Source organism: Sorex fumeus, unplaced genomic scaffold (genome assembly GCF_029834395.1).
Source record: "Sorex fumeus unplaced genomic scaffold, SorFum_2.1 ptg000006l, whole genome shotgun sequence".
Taxonomy (NCBI): Eukaryota; Metazoa; Chordata; class Mammalia; order Eulipotyphla; family Soricidae; genus Sorex; species Sorex fumeus.
In genome coordinates, this window is record NW_026606063.1 from 27,124,902 (window position 1) to 27,147,740 (window position 22,839).

Sequence of the window (22,839 nt, forward strand, 5' to 3'; positions counted from 1 at the left end):
TTGTTTTGTTTTGTTTTTTTCTTTTTGAGTCACACCCAGCAATGCTCAGGGGTCACTCCTGGCTCTGCACTCAGGAATTACTCCTGGCAGTGCTTGGGGGGACCATATGGGATGCTGGGGATCAAACCCGGGTTGGTCGCGTGCAAGGCAAACGCCCTACCCGCTGTGCTATCACTCAGGCCCCAACACTCAGTTCTTGTCCAGCATGATCATTCCCATCTATTATTTTCATACCGGTTGGAGGAGCGTTTTATGCACAAAATCCAACCATTAATAGTGTTTCGAATCACAGGGCCTAAAATAAGGATTAAATGAATATAAAAAAAAAGAAAGTGTTGTGGTCAGTGAGATCCCCCAAATTGAACATCACTGGACTATTTTCAGAACGCATTTCTCCCCCCCCCACACACACCCCATCTCTGAAAACACAGTACCATACACTGAACTAGGAAGAACTGACCTGTGTTCCGAGCCAGGACAGAGAGTTGGTCCCGACTCCTCAGCTCTCCCCTGGCCTGGCAACTGCCAGCCGGCGGGGACCAGCTTCTCTCCTTCCTGCACCCAGCACCCGCTCCTGGCGTTCCCGGCTGGCTGGCTCAGGCCTTGCCAGCTCCTGAGTATTTCAGCCTTTGGCCAGAGCCCAGCTGGGAGGAACCCAGGGAGGAAGCCGGCCAGGCTGGAGGCTGCCCTTCCTACCCCACCTCTCCTGCCTGCCGTAAACTGGGCAGGAGGGCAGCGCTGGCCACCCTGGGGGCCTGGGTCCAGTCCATCTTCCCTGCCTTTTTCTCTCCTCCCTGAGCTGGAAGCCGTCATGGACCACATGGCGATTCACCAGTGGAGTGGAGTCTATTTGACGGAACAATCTCATTAATGGTTGATGCAATGGATGGATGAATGAATTCCTCCACAGGCCTGTGTGTGGCCCACTTTTGAGCGACTCCAGACATGGTTAAGTCTCCTATCCCCTAGGGATCCTGACCCTTTTCCCTCGCTGGGGTGGGGGGAAGGCAGTGGTTGAGCAGAGGGCCTTGCAGGGTTAATTGAGGCATTTCTCACACAACCTTACATGGTGAATGTGGTGTGTTGTGTGTGCGGGGGCGGGGGGGGTGGTGTGTGTGTGGAAACTGAGATCTGGAAGATCCATGGAAGCTGCTTTGCTCAGGAGGGAAACTGATGGTGCCTTGTTAGATGTTTGTTGTCAGAGAAGCTACAGTAGTTCCACAAGGACAGCAAATGCCAAGGACATAGAAACAAAAAATTGTGGGTATTTCCTAATAAGACGTGGTGGAAGCACATTGTGGGGGGTGGCAGGAGATCAGATCATGCCCTCCATCCCTCCCCTCGTCCTGCAAACAAGCTTCCAGACTCAGGTACAAACTGCCGGTCACAGGGAACCTGACACGGCCCTTACCAACCAACCACAGGCCTGAACCAGAGGCTCAAGTATTGCGCTGCGGGGGCTGGAGCGATAGCACAGCGGGTAGGATGTTTGCCTTGCATGCAGCTAACATGGCCAACACAGGTTCGATTCCCAGCATCCCATATGGTCCCCCGAGCACCGCCAGGAGTGATTCCTGAGTGCATGAGCCAGGAGTAACCCCTGAGCATCACCAAAAAGAAAAAAAGTGACCAAAAAAAAAAAAGTATTGCGCTGGGATGTCACTTTAGGTTCACTTCAGTTTGGGGCGTTGGGAGTGATGGGCATGACGGGAAGGCTGAGGGGCACCTTGCAAGCCTAGCCGGATGCCTCACCACCAGCCCCCAAAGGAAACTGGCGCAAGCCCAGGAGGTAAAAATGAATTTTTTTTGTTCTTCCTAACAAAAACGGGCGCCTCCCCCCCTGCTCTTTCAGACTCCAGGGTGAGAACTTTAGGTCATCATGGGGAACCTGACCTTTTTGCCCTTGCCAAACACAGGTCTTGCAAATCAGAACCCTTGCAAAACTACTTGTGAGTCTGGGGGTGCGATCCAGAAGTGCACAGTGTAGCTCAGAGGTGTGAGGCCCCGGGTTTGATCCCCGTCCCCTCCAATATGCGATACCCTTGCTTAAGGGGAGGCTCTGACTTTCTTTTTTTTTTTTCTTTTTTTTTTTCTGCTAATTTTGAGACTTTATTTTATTTATTTATTTATTTTTATTAGTGAAACACCATGAGGTACAGTTATAGACTTACAAAGTTTTGTGCTTAGGTTTCAGTTATACAATGATCAAGTACCCATCCCTCCACCAGCACCCACTCTCCACCACTACGGATCCCAGTATCCCTCCCACCCCCAGCTCTGACTTTCTGAGGTAGCAGCCCTCTTCCTCCTCCCTGGCTAGAGCTACTTTGGCCCAACTGTCTCCTGGAGAACTCAGAGTCCTGGTAAGCAGGCCCAGGTGACAGGGTTGGGGAAGCTGCGGGCACACAGGACCAGGGAGACTCTGTCCCTCTGGGAGGTTGAAGCCCAGCTGTGTTCATGACCACACCCCCGCCCCTCCTCTGCTGGGTCCCAGCTCCTGGGCGCCTCCAGGCTTTGCGGCTTGGTGGGACTCCAGGCCGGGCCACAGCTTCCTGGGCTGTCCTCAAACCCTCCAGGAGGGAGAACTGGGCTGGGCTGATGGGTAGAGGGGCCACATGTGGTCCCAAGTCACAGCTTTTGCCAAAGGAAAGGCATAGAATGGGACCTGGGGCACAGTGGGCTTCTTGGAGGGTTCTCTGTGGGGACTTGTTAGCCCAGGCAAGACAGTCAAGGAGCAGTGCTGGGGATGGAAGAACACTAAGACCAGCCCCTGCCAAAACCAGAACCCACCATTTGGGAGCAGAAAAGGACTCAAAACAGAGGAAAGTTGTTTGAGGCCATGTGGGAGGCACAGGTGTAAGCAGCCAAGGAGAACAAGGCAGCACTCTGGGGAACTGGCCGGGGGATGATCTGGGGAGACACTGCCCAGAGGAGTCGGACAGGTGGAAGGGGGTGCGGGGGGTGGGGCAACATCGCAGGGTCTTCACCCTGACACAGGCAAGGGCAAGTTGAGCTGTGAGGGAGAGACCCTTGCAGCAGCTCTTAGCACAGCCCAGTGCTGTCAAGGCCCAGAGGGAGGCCGGAACCAGAACCCAAGCTCCTGTGCTGGTGGGATCCGAAAAAATGCTTTTCAGGCACATTCCCAGATGACACAGCCCCTGACTGGCCCAGCCCCTCACTATGTGTGCTGAGAGACTGGAGCACAGGAAAGGAGCCCTTGTCCAGCTCCCTGTGAGAGTCTACGGAGAGCAGCTCCCCTCCCTGCGCCTGGAAGGCTGCCCTGTCTCCCCCCCCCCCCCGCCCCCCCCCCCCCCCCCCCCGCTGGGGCCAGCGCCAGCAGCCCCAGGAGGAGCCTCTGGAGGCCAGTGCAGTGTTGAGCAAGAGTGCCGATGACCTCTTCCCCCGCCCCCCCCCCACCCCACCCTGGGGCCTCCAGCCCGCAACCCTGGCCAGCCTGTAACTGGAGAACTGCCAGCCGGCTTCCCCAGTGACCCACTGAGGAGCTGGCACGGTCAGATGGGCAGCCAAGCCAGCCTGGAGGCAGCTCAAAGCCGTGGCCAAGTGACCAGGGGAGAAGTACCTTGCGGGGGGACTGGATTTGCTGGGAGGGGGCCCCCATGGCACTCGCTCCCACCTGATGCCCGACCCTGCGGGCCAGCCCCCAACCTAGAGCTGTCAGCGCCTCAGGGGGTCTCCAGGACTGTGGCTCCCCCACACCCCCTCAGGCTGCAGTGAGTGTCCCCAAATGACTCCCTTTCCATGGGTCCCTCTGCTCCCGCCTGTCTCCACCTGCACAGCAGCTGGCCTAGGGGGCTCGCCCCACCACCAAGACACGGGTGAGGTTCACAAACCCCACAGCCAGTGCCCGATGTATCTGGGCCCCTTCCCCATGTCCTTCATGGACCTGTACGGGGTCCCCTGGTCACTGGACTGACGCACTCATGATTTGGACGTGGATTCCCACAGTCTTCCTCTCTCCCTTCCCCCAAAGGACTCAGGGAGGGCAGGACTTCCCCGCCCCCCACAAACACACACTCAGACACACACACATCCACTAACACATACGTTCACAGATGGTCCACATACACTAACAGGTACACATTCAGACACACAGACATACACACACACTCAGACATGCATATACACAGACTTCCATACTCACAGATATAACACACACACACTCAGACACAGATACACACACTCACAGATACACAGACACAGACACACACATAGACACACACAGACACACAGATATATACACTCATAGACGCACACTCACAGACACATGAACACACACAGATGCTCCACACACAGATACACACAGATACATTCACAGATACACACACAGACACATACAGATATGCACACAGACACACAGAAACACACAAATACACACACACACTCAGACACAGATACACACACTCACAGATACACAGACACAGACACACACATAGACACACACAGACACACAGATATATACACTCATAGACGCACACTCACAGACACATGAACACACACAGATGCTCCACACACAGATACACACAGATACATTCACAGATACACACACAGACACATACAGATATGCACACAAACACACAGAAACACACAAATACACACACACACTCAGACACAGATACACACACTCACAGATACACAGACACAGACACACACATAGACACACACAGACACACAGATATATACACTCATAGACGCACACTCACAGACACATGAACACACACAGATGCTCCACACACAGATACACACAGATACATTCACAGATACACACACAGACACATACAGATATGCACACAGACACACAGAAACACACAGATACACACACTCATAGACACACACAGACACACACACAGATGTGCCACACACACTCAGACACACACAGATATACACATAGACAAACAGACACACACAGATGCACACATAAGCACAGACACACACAGACACACAGATACACTCATAGACACACACACACACACACAGAACTGCTGCTCTGCGGGCTCATGTGCGTCCCCCGAGGAGATGAAGCTGGATGATGAAGGACCTGAACAAAGTCACCAGCTCTCTCTGCTCGGGCGTGGCAGGCACTGGCAGCTGACTCCACCCTTCCTGCCGCAAGGCTCACTGGTTCCTGATGGAGCCTGGTGCTCTGCCAGCGAGGGGCGTGAGGGGCACAAAACACTCTCGGTAATTTGCTGCTCCCCCAGCAACTGAAAAGCAGCTCCTCCATGAATCTCCACTAAATCTCGCCCCAGAGAGGGACGCACGAGGAAAACCATCCCGATACCTGGTGTTTGTTTAATGAGGCTTTTGGGGCTGGGACACAGGGAATATAGGGTCTCAAGGCAAATGCCCTACCACAGAGCTATGTCTCCCACCCAAATCAGGACACGCAGCAGTGGGTACATTTTGTTTGCTTTGGCAGTGCTGATGATGTAGCTCGGAGGAGCAAGGAGAGAAGAAAACACAGTGGCTGTGGAAGCGGCTGGGCAAGAGTGCTTAGTCACTTGGTGGGCCTGGAGGGAGGAGACCCAGCCAGAGGCTTAAAGAGGACACGGTGGGTCCCAGGAAATAATGCAGCAGCTAGGGCACACCATCCACCTGGGTTCAATCCCCAACACCGCACTGGGTCCCCCGAGCACCACTAGGAGTGATCCCTGAAAACAGTCAGGAGTAAGCCCTGAGCACCACCTGGAGTGGCCGAAAAGCAAAAGAGAAAACCCAAAACCAAAATGAGGAATGACGTGTGCCAAACCAGTAAGTGGAGGGCCTGCCACAGGGTCATTCTAAAGCTAATACCCTGCCGACGTGGTAGCCCCCCAGGCTGACCAGGACACCAGGGAGGGAGGGACCAGGGGTGACCTCTTCGTTCCTCTGAGACGCGCAAAGGCACAACATTCCCCTGGCTGTGTCTGTTCGTTGGCACAGGTCCCCGGCTCTCTCCTACGGGGAAGCTTCTCACTCAGGGGTTAATCCTGGGGGAGGCAAGGTTGTGGCCTCCGCAGGAAATGCCTCACAGCCCAGGCCTCAGCTCCCTCTTCCTGGCTGCCTGCAGCACATTGGTCCCCAGTGGCCTTACCCAGGGCCCCAAGGCCCCCCCGAAGGTGCCTGCAGGTTACTGTGCTTAGATTCAGGAAGAACCACATGACTGCTGGGTGACAAGTCGCTTTACAAAGGAAATGTGGGTACTCAGTCCCAGTGATCCCCCACGGTGGTCGAGCTGGGGAACCCGGGTCCAGAGAGTGTCTCCTGGCCATTGCCGTTGTTAGGGTGGGTGGCAGCCGACTGTCGCATCTGATGCACCCATTTCCCATATGTGAATCGAGGCCCCCTTGGTTCTGGCCTCTGCTGACTGAAGGCCTGGGTGCAGGATGCAGTGGAGACAGATGCTGGCGACCCATATGGTGGGTTGCAGCTCCTAGGTCCCCATCACCCCATCTCTGTGGAACAGGACACTGGGGTGACAGGGACTGGCACCCTTAGAGGAAACGGGGCTCATTAAGACACGAGAGCCAAGGGTGGGGAGGAGGCCGAGCAGCTGAGCCCAGCGCTTTCCTCTGGGTGGAGGCAGGTAGGAAAGGGGCACTAGTAGCTCCTGTCCCCAAGGGGCCACTAAAGGCTTTGTCTGGGGGGGGGGGACAGGAAACTCCTGCCCTGGGAAAATCCCTCGCAGCCTGGGGAGTGGACTTGGCAAGCATTTCTCCTGCAGAGGACACACCCAGGGTGACAGAGTCAGCAGTTGCCAGTGAAGGGGGGGGATGGTGGCCAAGGACAGGCAGGCTGCCCTCTGCCTTGCCTCAGTTTCCCCTTCTGGGGTGTGAAAGGGTGTTGCTAGCATGGTTGTAGTGCATGGTGGAAGCAGATCACAGAGGAAACAGGCAGATGTCAACCAGCATTGAGAATTTCCTCCGGTGACAGTCCAGAGCTGGGAAAGCTAAGGAAGAGGAGGTGTATTGGCTCTTGAGATTCCTCCCGCTCTTGGGGAACTGTAGCCCCTACTCAGAGGGCGGCAGACGTGCAATCATGAACTCACTCCAGCAGAGCATTGCTGCCTACCAGCCCCACAGATGGGAGTGTCTACCCTCCCCAAGTTACAGAGGTGGAGGGTGGGGAGGCAGAGCTGGGGACCCGGAGACAAGCCTGCAGTGGTTTCCTGCTGCCGGGGAAATACAGGGATGTGTTCATTTTCTGAGCTCCGCCATCAAGTTCAGCAAACCTAGAGGCTTCAAACAAAACACAAAGCATTGGCATTTTCTTTCTGGTGGGAGGTGAGCGAGGAGTGGGGGCTAGAGGTACATTCAGTGGTGTTCAGAAATTACTCCTGGCAGTGCTCGGGTCAACCATATGGGAATCCAGGAATCGAACCTGGGTCAGCCACATGCAAGGCAAATGACCTACCTGCTGTACTTTCACCACTCTAGCCCTATCAAAACACATGCATCGCTTCACTGTCTCCAGGGGGTAGAGAGTTGGGCACAGGGGCTGGAGAGAGTGGACAGTGGGTAAGGCTCTTGCCTTGTGCACATGGCCAACCCACGTTCAATCCTTGGCATTCCATATAATCCTCTAAGCTCCACCAGGAGTAACTGCCGAGTGCCAGGAGTAACCCCTGAGCATTACCAGGAGTGGTCCAAAAACAAAAAACAAACAAACAAACAAAACCAGTAGAGTTGGACACAGCTTAGCTGGGTATGCACTGAGTTATCAGGGGTCTGTGCTCCCATGTGGAGGCCCGACTGGGGAAGAATCTCTTCCAAATTCCCTCTGGTTGCTGTCAAAATTCCTCTCCTGGCTGCCGTATGAGGTTCTCTGCTAGCCATCAGCTTGTCGACTGCTTGAGGTTCCCTCCCGCGGGGAGCACCATTGGTAGCTCTTGTCCACTAGGTCAGCAGGGGGCTGCTTTAATCAGTTAAGGCTGGGCCTTATACCAGGAGACATCACTCTCAGCCCCTCCCATTGGCTAGGAGCATGTCACAGGTTCTGCCACATCCCAGGGGTACAGCAGGTGGGCAGTGATGGGGCCCTGTCAGAGTTCTGCCTATGGCAGCAGCTCTTGCCTGGCCCAGATGCTGCATTGAGCAACTATCAAGCTGGACCTGAAATCCATTTTCCCCACACACTGTGGACGCTGTCTCCCACACCTAAGTCCTCAAGGAGTCGCAGATGCAGGCTGGAGCAAGAAATTGCTCTTTGCAGGAAAAAGTTAATCCTCACCTCAACACAAGCAATCCAGGATCATTGCCTTCCCTCGCAGAGAAGAGTTTCAGGAGAAGAATAGTTAATAGGGGGCGGGAATGATACCTGGGAGGTATCATGCTTTGCAATGTCCGTCCCCTGTTCGATCCCCGGTACCCCACAGGGTCCCCTGAGCCCTACCAGGAATAATCTCTGAGTGCAGAGCCAGGAGTAAGCCCTGAGCATTGCTGGGTGTGGTGCCCTTCTTCCCCACCCCTCAAAAGAAAAAAAAGCCAACAAAAGATAGTCAAGTCAAATAGTTTTATTTAAATAAACTTATTTGAAGAAGTGTGAGGGGAGACGAAGAGAGGAGAAAAAGATAGAAATCCTCAGGTTTGTTCCCGTCAGGGGGGCTTACCTCACCTGTTGTGCTGGTGTGTGCCCTCAAAGGCATCCGTGCACCCCAACTTTTTCAACCAGGTGGGAAAACTCCAAGGACCATCAGGAGGCTGACTTCTCTCTCAGCCTCATTTTGTCTGTTCCATGAAAGACACAAACAGAAGGGCTGGAGCAATAGCACAGCGGACAGGGTGTTTACCTTGCACACGGCCGACCCGGGTTCGATTCCCAGCATCCCATATGGTCCCCCAGCACTGCCAGGGATAATTTCTGAGCGCAGAGCCAGGAGTAACCCCTGAGCATCGCCAGGTGTGACCCAAAAATAAAAAAAAAAAAGAAGAAGGATACAAACAGAGCAGTGGGAATGTTTCCCTGTTTGTGGTCGAGTTTCTGGAGCCATGCAGATCCCAGCTGGGGTGGCAGGGACAATAATCCGGGTTTCTGAGCTCTCGGGCACAGGGACCCACTAGCTGCTCTGTTGGTCTCCCTCCCTCACCACTGGCGAGTCTTAACATCAAATCCACAGATCCGCACTCAGTGTAAGTGTTGAATTTATTTCTTGGGGGACAAGAGGGGGCACTCAGGGGCTACTCCTGGCTCTGTGCTGAGGCTCTCCTGGAAGTTTTCTTTCCTGGGGACAACACAAGGCAAGATCCTTAACCCCTGCTGGCCATGCACTCTTGCTCTGTCTTATCTGCACTGCTGACCTCTACACTCCAGCTTGTGACGTGCCCTGGACTGAGACCCGGTGTCCCTTTCATTCCTCCAGGAATGTTCACACCTGTGAAAGCAGAAAATGCCAAAGATCAGGCCCCAGGGCCCAGCAGCTTTTTCCCGGTGGAAAATCCCAGGAGGTGAGTCTCGGGTGTCAGTGTGGGCTCAGCTATATGACTGAGTCATGTTCTCGCTGTTCAGTGGCTTAACAGGACAGATCTGTGGTTTCTTGCCATTCCGTGGGCTGATGCGGTAGTTCTTCCCAGCACGTGATATTGGCTAAGGTGATTCCACTGGCCACACTCAGGCCTTTCTGTCCCGTCCAAGTGTCCATCCTTACAGTGTGTGGTCAGCATCCAGGGAGCAGAAGACAGAGACAGGGCGGCCTTGCCCCCCTGAGGTCCTACAACTGCACAGATGGTCTCCACCACAACCGACCACAGACCTGTCCAGAGCCAGTGGGAGCCTGGGGGGGGGGGATAGGGGGCATCCCCTGAATTTCATGCATTTCATGAATAATGGAGATGTGGTCACAGAGACACAGGGTACGACTGCTTGCCTGCTCTCAGGAAGCTCTGCCCAGGATATTGGATAATTGGAAGGGGAGCCCTCACAGAAGAAAGGGCGAGAAAGTCCCATGTCCTGCAAGCCGCACTACCATCCCAGCCTCTTTCCCATGTGTGACTTGCTCAGAAGCTGACCTCTTGCTCTGGTTGGCGCCCACTTGCAACCACAGTGGCCCAGGAGTGTCCAGAGGATTGAGGTCCTGGCTGGGTGGGTCTCAGGAAAAACCTGGAGTCCTTGCATCCTGACTGGGTCAAACACCGGGGGTGCTGTAACACTGACCATCAGGCATGTCCCTGAAAGCCACCAGCCCACCTGGACCTGGGCATGTGATATTCTCAGAACTGACAGTTCTCTGAGTGTGCCCTATGGCCACACCATGGTTCCGAGGCCAGGGTTTCACATTCTTGACCCAGCATTGGTCTCCAGGGGCTTTCTCCTAGTCCACACCGGGTAGGGAGTTTGCCTTGCATGCAGCCAACCCACGTTCGATTACTCCACCCCTCTCGGAGAGCCCAGCAAGCTACCGAGAGTACCTCGCCCACATGGCAAAGCCTGGCAAGCTTCCAGTGACGTATTCAACATGCCAAACACAGTAACAATAAGTCTCACAACGGAGACGTTACTGGGCCCTCTTGAGCAAATGGATGAACAACGGAAGGACAGTGCAGTGCAGTGTGAAAGTGCGGCCATAAGTGATGTAAGGAGGTACCACGTGGCTTGGAGACAGGAAGGTGGACATGATTTGGGGAGATGCCATGTAAACAAGTGTTACCTGATATTGGTGAATGTGCAGGGAGCATCCTTTGGTGCAACTTTCTAGGAAAGTCATTTAGCAATAGGTATCAGAAATTTCTCAATATCTCTATCTCTTGAGCCAATTTCCTGACTCTTGGGAACTAGTTAGAGCAGAGAACAAAATATCTGTTTCTGCCTTAATGTGAATTTGGAAATCCCTCCACGTTCAACAGAAGAGAACTAGTTCATTGGTGCAGTTCCTGGACATCTAAGGGAATGTTTCCTAGCATCCCAAGGGCAGTTTCAAAGACTTCAGGAAATGCTCTTTTATGTAAAACAGAAGAGAGAATATAGGATTTTGATCTACATAAGGGCAGAAAAATGAATAGACTTTTTATTTTTTGGCTTTTTTTTGGGTTACTCCCAGTGATGCTCAGGGCTTACTCCTGGCTCTGCAGTCAAGAATCACTCTTGGCCATGTGGCTGGGGGACCATATGGGATGCTGGGGATTGGACCTGGGTCAGCTTCATGCAAGGCAAATGCCCTATCTGCTATACTATCACTCTGGCCCCAAGAATAGACTTCTAAGAGAAGAAAGTCCACAGAACTCCAGCAGTAACCCAACTTGGATTGTGGATGGGTTCATGGAGGATTTAGGTATTTATCTTATTTCTTTCCCAGACAACCTCCTTCAAAGTCCAGTTCCAAAGGAACCTTCTCCGTGAAGCCTCCTTCAGTCTTCAGGCACAGGCTTTCTGATGCCCAGAACGCTGTGGCATCGCTATCTGTGCTATGCGTTGCTTATCTACACCCTGGCCCATCCCTTCATCCTGGCTAGGCCAGGCACCACTGGAGCTGTACCACCGATGGTCGGACATGTCCCAGTCACTGACCAGCCAGCTCTGGTTATTTAGTCCTCTTCTCAGGCCCCAGGCCTTGGCCCCGGCCCTGCCACGCTCTGCACCTACTGGACATCTTTTATCTGTTGTTGTTCTGTTGCCACCTTCGGCAGTGCTCAGAGCTCACTGGCTGTTCACTCAGGGATCAATCCTGGTAAGCTTGGGGAACCATTTGAGGTGCCAGGGATCAAGCCAGGGTCAGCCGTGTGCAAGGCAAGTGTCCTACCTGCTGTACTAGCACTCTGGTCCCCCTCCTGTCCATCTTGATGTCCTCTTGGGTTGGCCCTTTTGTTTTGTTTTGGGGCCACACTTGGCAATGTTTAGGGGTTACTCCTGACTCTGAGCTCAGGAATTTCTCCTGGCAGGCCCCGGGGGGACCATACGGGATGCTGGAGATTGAACCCGTTGAACACATTGTACTATTGCTCTGGGCCTCTGGCTGGCTCTTATACTTGGAGTCCTCTCCTTTGCTTTGAAGAACTTTTTATCCATATGGAAGGGCCAGGGATGTGGCACAAGTGACAGAAGGCATCTGTCGAGTCCCTGGCACCGTCTGCCCTGCTGCTGGCATTAGCATGGGTGTGGCCCTCACAACAGTCAAATGCCTTTGCCTTTTCACGTGCAAGCACAAACCAGTCAGGTTTGGGCCAGGCAGGGCCGTGGGTCTCTGGCGCATGCTGGTCTCTGACAGGAGGCGCTTCTGGAAGTGATTCCCATTGATCCTGTGAGGGACAACAAAGCAAGGAATAACCTGTGTCACCAGTCAGGTGACAACACGACAGACTTTGTGTGTCTTTTTTTGTTGCAGAGCTGGGCATTACACTTGGGTCTAAATATATGCACTTGACCGCTGAGCTACACCCCTGCCCCTGGCCATAGTCTCCCCTTTTTATTTTATTTTTATTTTATTGGCGAGGGGGAGAGGCTGGGCCACACCGTGGAGTGCTCAGGGCTTGCTGCTGGCTCTGTGCTCAGGACTCAACCCTGACAGTGCTCAGGAGACCATGTGGGATGCTGGAAACTGAGCTTGGGTTGGCTGTGTGCAAGGCAAGTGCCCTACCCGCTGTACTATTGTTCCAGGCTTACAAGATCCCTTTTAATGAGAACTTTATTTCTTGGAGACTGTGCTATCTACCAACGGAGAAATGTATAATGATGAAAGGAAGCCGGCTTTGTCTGTGAATTCAATAAAGCTCCTTGTTGGCTAACATTTCTCCTAGTTTCCCAATAGCCCTTGACTGACGGCCAGGGTACTGTTGAAAGTCTGGGTTTTGTTGCCTTTCCTTAGTGTTTACTGGTCAGGGCAGCGAGTTCGGTGACATGTGAGTAGGTTCACGTGTCGGGTGCTGTCACCATTTGTTTTCAGACTTTGTTGGAAAGAGCCACCCTCACTCCAGGCCTCATACTGGTCTGCTCTGAACCTACTGCCTTAAAAAACAAAACAAAACAGGGGTTAGAGTGATAGTACAGTGAGGACGGTGTTTGCCTTGCACGCGGCTGACCAGGGTTTGATCTCTGACATCCCGTATGTTTCCCTGAGCACCGCCAGGTGTAGTTTCTGAGTGCAGAGCCAGGAGGAGCCCCTGAGCATCACCGGGTGTGACCCCAAAAAGAAAAAAGGCAACAAAGTGAGACCACTAGTACAGAAGGTAAGGTATTTGCCTTGCATGCAGCCGACTCGGGTTCTAGCTCTGGCACCACATCTGGTTCCATATGGTTCCCCTGAGTCTTACCAGAATTCATTCCTGAGCACAGAACCAGGAGTAAGTCCTGAGCACCGTTGAGCATGACTCAAAAAACAAAATCAGAGCCCCGGTTTTCAGGAGTCAGAGGATGAGGACGGGATTACCCAGGAAAGCAGCATGTCCAGTAGAAGACGGCAGGCGGGTGTGGGCTCCTGTGAGCTCCTCCCTGGCTGGACGTTACAGGCTTTGGGCTCCCCACACGCCCTTAGGAGGGCTCAGACGCTCACCACACCGAACATTGACCTGGGCTTCTCCTCACCCTGGAGCACCACAGCCAGTCCCTGAGGCCTACAGTGGCCGTGGCCCCTGTGTGTTCCCAGAACCCTGCACAGCTCTACAGGACGGAGTTGCCTCCCCCCTCCCGCCCACAGAAAAGCCGCCTCGGGAGCACCAGACCTGGAGCACTGACTTGAACCAGAGTTGTGTTGAAGAAAGGAGTGAGACTGTAGTATACACACACACACACACACACAGTCTTCACACACATTCACATACGTACCCACACCCACTCACACATGGTCTTTATACACACAGACACACAGTCTTCACCCATTCACACACACACATACCCACTCACACATATCTTCACACATGGAGTCTTCACACACACACACACACACACATACCCACTCATACACACACAGAGTCTTCACACACGTTCACATATATACCCACACCCACTCACACAGGGTCTACACACACACACACACTCACACATGATCTTCACACACACACACACATATATACACACCTACACCCTTATACACACACTCATAGACATACACCTACTTGCCCATACACACATATACACACACATACCGTCCTTACACACACACACACACACACACACACACACACACACACACACGCACACACACTGTCTGAAGACCGGGCCTGTGCCCTGGTTCTTGGGAACTTGGCTGTGCTTCAAGGTCTCTGGTGGGAACTTCTGTGTCAGACGCAGCTTCGGATCCAACATTCCTAGACCCTGTCCCTCTCCAATCCCAGGAGCCCTGGGAACCAGGTGACAAACCCCGCCCCCCACCCAAACTCCCACTGTGTACATGGCCTGTTTGCTTGGCGGGAAGGACAGACAAGGCTGTTTGTTGTGTGGACTCAGGGACCCGTGGTCTGCAGCGGGAAGGTCGGGCAGTAGGTCAGAGGACAGCAGGGTGGGAGGTCGAAAATCACGTGGCCTTGCTGTGAACTTACAGGTTTGCTCCCTCATTCCCGCTCCCACCCCCACTTGTGGCCAGGCTTTTGGCTGGGCTCCCCAGCAGTGTGACCCCACTCCATGTACCCTCTGCACCCCACTGCTTCAGACTCCTGCAACTTTCCGTGCCCCTTAACCTGCCGCTCTTACAACTTCCGGCTCAGGACTCCTGTGTGACTCCTCCCATCAGCTGCAGAGTGAAGAATTCAGAGTCCAGGCCTGGGCCCCTTCCTGCTGGTCTATGGATCTGCTGACAAAGTGGGGGGACATCTGTGGAAGGGACAGTCCCCCCACCCCGCCAGGGAAGCCCACTGCCAAGAGGCCCAGTGTTCGCTGTCTTCCTAGGAAAGGAGACCCTGAGAGAGACAGGACTGACCAGCCCCCCCACTCAGGGCCCTCCAAGTCCCCCATGCCTACTCTTGCCCTGACTGACCACTGGTCCGGCTGACCCCCGCCAGCCAGCCTCATGGGCTTCCCAGATCTCAGCCCTGGTGGCTTCTGTCCCTCACACACTGGCCAGGCTTGGGGCGATGCAGATGCGGTTCCCTCTCCTGTCTGACCTTCTGGCCTTGGTTTCCCCTCTGGGCTGCAGGTCTGTGTTCACTCCCCGAACCTCTGGGGAATTCTTCAGCCTGCAGCTGAAGAATATCTGTCACTCCCTCTTTTCTCTTTCGGTTTTGGTGTTGGGCCATACCTGGCCGTGCTCAGGGACCACTTCTGGCAGGTTCAGGAGCTCCTGTGGGGTGCCAGAGATGGAGCCCAGGTTGGCTGCATGCAAGGCAAGTGCCCTAGCCCACTACAGGGTCTCTCCTGTGCCCCCTTTCAACCCTCTTGCCTTCCCTTTGTTGAAGTCAATGCGATGTCAGAGGCCGGGCACTTGCCTGCAGTGCCCACACCTACTTGGTTGTGGCTCCCGGGCTCACACTGGCAGAGTCTGGACCACATTCAGTGTGTGGGCAGTGCTGGCCATTAGACTTGAGCTTGTAGGGGCTGGTGCAGAACCCCAGACCCTCTTCCCAGGCCACCTCTGTCTGCAGGATGGGTGGGGTTGGGGACAGAGCGATAGTACAGTGGGTAGGGCACTTGTCTTGCATGTTGCTGATCCAGGTTTGATCCCTGGCTTCCCATATGGTTCCCCCGAGCACCACCAGGAGTGATTCCTGGGTGCAGAGCCAGGAATAACTTCTGAGCACTGCCAGGTGTGACTTCCAAACCAAATAAATATAAAAATGCAAGTCTGGGCCGGGGTGTGGCAATCGGCAGTGATCAGGGATGTTAAGGCAGACCCAGGGTCCAAGAAGCTGTCCAACAGCAGGAGTCTGGCCGGGTTTGAGCCCCTTGTGGCCTATGCTTCTCTGAGCACTGCCTGGAATGGCCCCTGAGCACAGAGCTTCGAGTAGCCCCTGAACGCCACCAAGTGCGCCTCCCAAACACAACAACAACAAAACCAGGCTAAAAGCCAGATTCCCCAGGAGCAACCTGTGGTGAGAAAGGGTTGCCTGCCTCGTGGGCTGCCCTGAGGAAGAGGTTTTATAAGAAAACCAGCCCGAGGGGCTGGAGCAATAGCTTGGCAGGGAGGCACTAGCTTTGCACACTGAAACCCAGGGTCAATCCCATATGGCCCCCAAGCACTGCCAGGAGTAATTTCTGTGCGCAGAGCCAGGAGTAAGCCCTGAGCATTGCTGGGTGTGGCCCCCCAACAAAACAAAACAAAACAAAACAAAACAAAACAAAACAAAACAAACTAGCCCAAGGACTTCCCAGGCCTATCATACTTTGCAGTTGACTTGGGTCAGCTCTTATCTGGCAGGTGACCTCTGGGCCAATGTCCAGGTCAGCAGTGACTTCAGGCAGCAGGTGGGGGATGGGTGTCGGGGCCCGGGGCTCCCCGGTGGGTGACTCCCCCCTGCAAGTGGTCCTTGCGTTTCCCCCTTCCAGACCTCTGGGTGGCCTTTCAGGCCCAGTGTGAGGAGCGGGAGTCAGGGAGTGCCTGGAAACGTGGGGTCAGGGGCCGGAGACACCACTGCGGCCTGGAACCATCTGGAGTCCAGAGCTGGAAATGGGGGAAAGGTCGCAGTGTCGTGCCAGCGGTGGCCACGTGCCATAGAGAACGGTGGCTGAAGTCCAGTTGGGCCAGACACCCCAAGGCCGCCCCTGCCTGGCTGTCAGCCACCCCGGAAAGTTGCAGCAGCCTCGCGCCTGCGGGTCTGGCCGGCCTCGGGGCTGGAGAGTCGGGGTGGTAGCGTCCGACATGCAGGCTCCTACGTGGCCTCCTCTGCCCCTGACCCACGTCACCACTCTGGGCCTCATTATCCCCTGGGACGATGCTCCGGGCAGTGGATAGCAGGGCCCCAACAGAGCCTGGAGGACCAGGATGTGGTGGGCATGAGGGCCCCCAGGGACTCCCGCTCACCAGTGCTCCCAGGGGACAGAGCTGACCATGACTTGTTGCAGTGTCTCCTTCCTCCTTAAGGCCAGGCCGCTGGAGGCTGGACACTGGGCAGCGCGGCAGAGGTGGTCTGGGAAAGAGGACCAGCTGCTGCCCAACCTGACCCTGGCCAAGACGACCTGGAGCCTTGGCGTCAGAGCAGAGCACCCCATGGACAGGGATCCCAGCACCTCCATGGGGCTGGGCTGTGGCCGCTCAGCCTCTCTGTGCCTGTCAAAGCAGACACGAAGCCAGGCTCCAGCCCAGCCCTGCCCTGTGGCCTCCTAGAACCCTTTGCTCCTGCCAGCCTGATTCTAGCGCCGGGGCCGGGGGTTGGGCCTGGATAAGGCGGCAGCAGTGAGGTCTCTTGAGGGGTGGGTGGCGGGGGGGGACGGATGGGTGAGCTGAGACTCAGCTGGGGGGCAGTTGGAAGGGGCAGGTGGGGCTGGCTAGGGCAAGGGGATGGTGAGCCCACCGTGAGGGTGACGGTGGCTCTTGGGCCAGGAGGGGGAGGCCGGGAGCTGCAGGCAGAGGAGGCCAGCATCTGATTTAGGGTGTCCACAGTGGGGTGAACTCAGAGTGCAAGTGGGCTGGAGGAGGGGCACAATTGTTTCAGTAGAAAATTCGGGTTCCTGTCGACCAAGCATGATTGCCACTCAATGCCTCTTTTGCCGACCATGGCACTCAAAAGGAGAGAGAGGGAAATGCCCTGCCACAGAAGCAGGGTGGGATAGGGGCTGGAGGGGGGGAGGGGATGCTGGGATCCGAGGTGGTGGGAAATGCGCACTGGTGGAGGGATGGGTGTTTGATCATTGTATAATCGAAACCCAAGCACAAAAATGTGTAAGTCTACAACTGTACCTCATGGTGCCTCACTATTAAAAAATTAAAAAAAAAATTCGGGTCCTTTTGTTCATGTAAATACAAAGCAGCTGCGGGGCTTGAGCAATAGCACAGCGGGTAGGATATTTGCCTTGCACGCAGCTGACCCAGGTTCGATTCCCAGCATCCCATATGGTTCCCCCGAGCACTGTCAGGAGTAATTCCTGAGTGCATGAACCAGGAGTAACCCCCGTGCATCACCGGGTGTGACCCAAAAAGCAAACAAAACAAAACAAAACAAAAAAACCAACTGGACTGCGGTGTGAGTTATCTACCATCCAGCACACTTAGAATGTGGACATCGTGGCACTGCCCCCCATCCCCAGGATCCAGAAAACCAGCATCTCCAGCACCCCCAGATGGGTACCAGTTCCCGGTACCCAGCCCAGCAGCCACCGGGCTTCCTGCCATCAGAGACGAGTTGGCATCCTTCCCTTTCCGGCTGTCACGCCGATGCCCAGGAGGCAGACTTCAGTGTTTGCGCCCACCTGAGTGTGCACAGGACCCTCTGTGCCCTCAAGGGTGCTGCTGGGTCTATTCTTGGTGCATGCGGGCAGCACCAGGGATCGAGTGGAGGACTCATACCTCAGAGCAAGGCGGATGCTCTGAGCCAACTCCCCACTGGAGAGTCATCGGGATACAGCTGCCATCTGGTGCCCCCGCAGCCCCCTCTCAGCTGCGGGCAGCCAGGGGCTGAGCAAGTGCTGGTTCTGATAAGGGGGGCATTTAGCTGATGGTGCCTCAGGCAGAGCTTGGAGGAGTCAAAAGAATGCAGGGAGTGAGCTCCCAGCAGTAGGGCCAAGGCTGTGCACTCAGGCAGGACCCAGACAAGCTGGCCCTGGCCTCTGTATGATAGACCCCGGCCTCAGCTTGCATCTGAGAAACGCTTGAAGCCCCCTAGCTCATGGAGGTGGACGGTGGGCAAGCCCCTTCTCCCTGGAGTCCCTTCCTGCAGTGGCGGGCGGGGGCAGGTGGGTGGTGGTGGTGGTGGCAGGGGTGGCTGTCCCCAGGAGACTTCTGTCCTCTGGACCCTGGCTCCGGCCTGAGCAGACTGCAGGATGTTTGCTCACTCTTATCACACTCGCAGTGCTCCGTGCGGGCTCCGGGAAACGGGGCCATCTGTGCCTGCAGCCGCCCGCCCCGTGCGGCTGCCGGATGGGGACCCACCGCCCAGGGACTGGGGGGCGGGAACATGGCATGTGAGAACGAGAACGGGGGAGAATGCAGCTTGGGGATTGGGGAACGACAGAGTACAGGCAGGCCCATATCCTGGGCGGGCAGCGGACCTAGGGGTCCCGAACACCCCATCCAGAACCCCTGTCCTTCGTCTGGCACTGAACACAGCCTCTGAGCCCACGGGCCACTGTGTAATGGAGAGCCAGGCCAGGCATCAGGAGGGCCCACAGGAGCAGAGGGCCACGTCCCCCTGCGTGCCAGAGGCCCCCGGTTCAGCGTGAGACTTCAGGTCAAAGGGCGGCAGCTACATCTCGGTGCTGCAGTGAGGGCTCAACTTGTGCGAGGAAACGGGCTCTCTTTTATGCCTATTGTATTTCTCTCTTTGGATGATGCCAGGAGACACAAGGAAGTGTCGGCAGCATCCCGAGACCACACAGGAGAGCGAGCCTTAGGGTGAGGCCCCAGAGGTGCAAGAAAGATGCTGCATGGCTGGGGACATCACATCCCAGGATTTTATAAGCTTCTCAGGAAAGAGATACAGCTCCTTTGCTGTCTAACCCCTTCAAAGAACGCCTGACATGTGCATTCCAGAACCTTCTATAACTCAACATGCCGATGATAAAGTCCAAATTATTAAAAAAAAAAAGGCTCTTGCTGGGGGTGGAGCGATAGCACAGCGGGTAGAGTGTATGTCTTGCACACGGCTGACCCGGGTTCAATTCACAGCATCCCATATAGTCTGCCGAGCACCGCCAGGAGTAATTTCTGAGCGCATGAGCCAGGAGTAACCCCTGTGCATCGCTGGGTGTGACCCAAAAAGAAAAAAAGGCTCTTGCTGACTCAGCAATTGGGACACCGATCCTCTCAGTAAAGCACCATGTCAGTAGAATCAGCCTGTGACCAAGGAGAGAAATGTGAGGTTTGGAGTGGAATGTGCTTGTGTCTCTTCTGAGCCGGGGGACCCTAAAATGGGAGATGAGGCGATGGTTGCTGAGGAGCACAGAGGGTTGAAGATTCCTTACCCACTGCAGGTCCAAAGACGGGAGTGGAGAAGGCACTCTGCCTTGGAGCTGGAGCAGGGAGCCACTTCACAAACCTGGCGGGAGGGGATTTGCGTGTCCAGCTCGGCTGGGCCTGGACAGTCCAGCTACACTCGGGAGAGACTACTTCCTTCAGGTATTCCGAAGTGGTACCGCAGAAACGGTCCAAAGAGTCACTCTTTTTTTTTTGGGGGGGGGTCACACCTGGCAATGCACAGGGGTTACTCCTGCCTCTGCACTCAGGGATTACTCCTGGCAGTGCAGAAGGGACCATATGGGATGCTGGAAATCAAACCCGTGTTGGCTGCTTGCAAGGCGAACGCCCTACCCGCTGTGTTATCGCTCCAGCCCCAAGAGTCACTCTTCAAAACCACTGACACTAACATTTCCTGTCAGAAACATTCACTGTCCGCTTTAGTAATTAAACTTTAGTGATTAATTGAGAAATGATTCAGGGATCCTTTAGTTAGCAACGTTTTGGGGAAATTATAAAGAAAGCAATCTGAGTGCACATGCTGGAAAATAAGGAGTGAAGTCTACGGTAATGCTTAGTGCTTTTTAAGACCTCAAACTCTGCTCAAGAGAGGACAAGGTCAAACCGAATAACAGGAAATGATATATTATGAAATAGACATATAAAATTTAATCCCTTTGGTTTAAAATACATTTTCAATGGTACAATTAAAAACAAGATGAAATCAATTTCATAAAACAAAATATAAAATAGTGTTATATGACCCGTGTCCCATGATATATCTTATCTTAGAAAACCAGCAATTTAGCTCATACTTCATTAGCATATTGTAAGAATGTAACTATGCATCCTACTTATACAAATGACCTAGTCTAATTCCCTGAACCTAGATATACCCGTGATTTTGCTAAAAAATTACATTTTTTCATATTTCAATATATTTAAACATGTGTACAAAATGTTCCCCTATAATAAAGTCTCATAAATTGGATGGATGGCATACGACATGCTCTCTAGAATGGATGGCATAGACACAATCAAAGTCTTAAGACTGCCCCAGGCTGACACAGAAATCTTTTCTTTTAATGGGAAGGGCGGGAAGGGCTCTATCCTGAGTTGTATCACCTGGTAACACAGAATCCCGGCATGTAGCTCCTCAGTGGGTCGCCACCTCGGATGGACACTACTACATACAACAAGTGTTAGCTGCACTTGTGTTTTTTTCCTTAAATGCACTGGGTGAGCAGTGCAGAAATCCACGTAATGACACTCTAGAGCCAACAGAATCCCTGTGTTTTGAGATGGTTTTGCTATGCTATGGATTGGCTGCCATGTTTGGGAAAATGTGGTGAAAACCGTTTCAGTGGGCTCCCCTAAACGTACTCTCTGCTTGTTCTATGTTATCAAAAATAACTTAACCTTTCATTGAAGAAAAGTCTCTAAGGTACACCTTATTGCATCTCTTCGCTCTATGTACACAGGTACTATATTTATATATTATATATTTATATAAGACATGTATGTACACATTTACAGTCACAAGCGTTCAAAAATGTATTGCACGTATATACAATGCAGCTTTAGCTTAACTGATGCATACTGTAACCCACTGAAGTTCTTCATAAGAAAGGCAGGCGATCAAGGAAGTTACAAGCAAGATTTCAGTAACGTGCCCTATTTGAGTAAACATTTCTTGGGGGATGAGAGACTAAGGGAGACAGGTCAGGGCCCACCCTGTCTCTTCGGTTGCTGCTCCCGCTGCCCCAAGGCGGTCAGGTGCATGGGGTTCAGGGAAGGTCACGCAGCCTGGAAGCTGGGCCTATGGCTTTCTCATGCCTGCCCCAGTGAACAGGCCCACCGATGCGGAGGAGGCAAGGTCGAGAGCCTCAGACTGTTATAAATGACGCAGCGGGGAGTCTAGAGTTTCCCAGCCTAGTCAATCTAGGAGCCAAGCGTTCACTTTCAATCCTAAGTACTTAGAGCAGAAAATTCAAACGTCATGGTAGACGGGTTTCTTGGTTCATGGAAAAGCGCCAATGCGATACAGTTCATGCCATCGCCAAGCCAAGTGTAGTGCCGTGTTCAGCTCCAAATGAGCCCCGCCCGCAGACGTCGCCTGCATGGTTCTCGGACGGCGGTGGTGGCCCAGGGCTCCTGCAGCTTTGCAGTCAGCCCACGGAGCGTCTTCGCTTCTCTCACTGGGAGGTGTGGGCTGCGGGCCCTTAGATCTCGGTGAGGGTGAGTTTGTACGAGCCCCCAGCCTCTTCGATCTGCAGCTGGAAGGTGTCCTCGTTGGAGTAGTGTTTCACGATGTTGTCATCCATGTTCACCAGGATCCTGTGGGACAGACCAGACGGGGCTGCTCATTCTCGCAGGCCCGGGAGGCAGCCCAGAGCTCAACCACACACTAGCTGGGACATGATGGGCAAACTGTGTCCACCTCCCTCGATCCCGATGGGCTCATTCATGAAACAGCATAACAACAGAGCCCAAAAGATCGCTGCGTGCATTTAGTGACGGCTACAAGTAAAGTACTGATGGCAGCTTCGGGGAAAACAGATGCCAGGCACACTGGCTTGTTTATTCTCATGGCAGCGGGCAGTGACCACTCCATAAAGTGGTAGCTACTGAGACGAACCAAAGGTGTCTATGTGGTCTGAAGTCACAGGTCCCAACCAAGGATCCTTAACAAACTATCTTCTCTGTCAGGTTACCGTCAGATTTTCTTTTTCTTTTCTCTTTTCCTTTCTGGGTCCCACCTGCAATGCTCAGAGCTAACGCCTGAATCTATGCTCAGGAATTACTCCTGGGGGTGCCCAGGGTTATCACAGGGGATGCCGGGGATCGAACCCAGATCAGCTGTGGGCAAGGGAAGTACA

At 54.0% G+C, this 22,839-nt stretch overlaps 1 protein-coding gene across 1 annotated transcript in view; it reads right to left on the reverse strand.

Moving 5' to 3' along the window:
• Nucleotides 1-22,101: 22,101 nt before the first annotated feature.
• The window catches only part of GRHL1 (grainyhead like transcription factor 1), a 59,424-nt gene continuing 58,686 nt past the window's right edge, over nucleotides 22,102-22,839 (reverse strand). Inside the window, exon 16 of the mRNA XM_056125490.1 lies at nucleotides 22,102-22,297. Coding sequence (XP_055981465.1) covers nucleotides 22,183-22,297 — 115 coding nt within the window. The 3' untranslated portion in view covers nucleotides 22,102-22,182. The remainder of the gene's footprint in view (nucleotides 22,298-22,839) is intronic.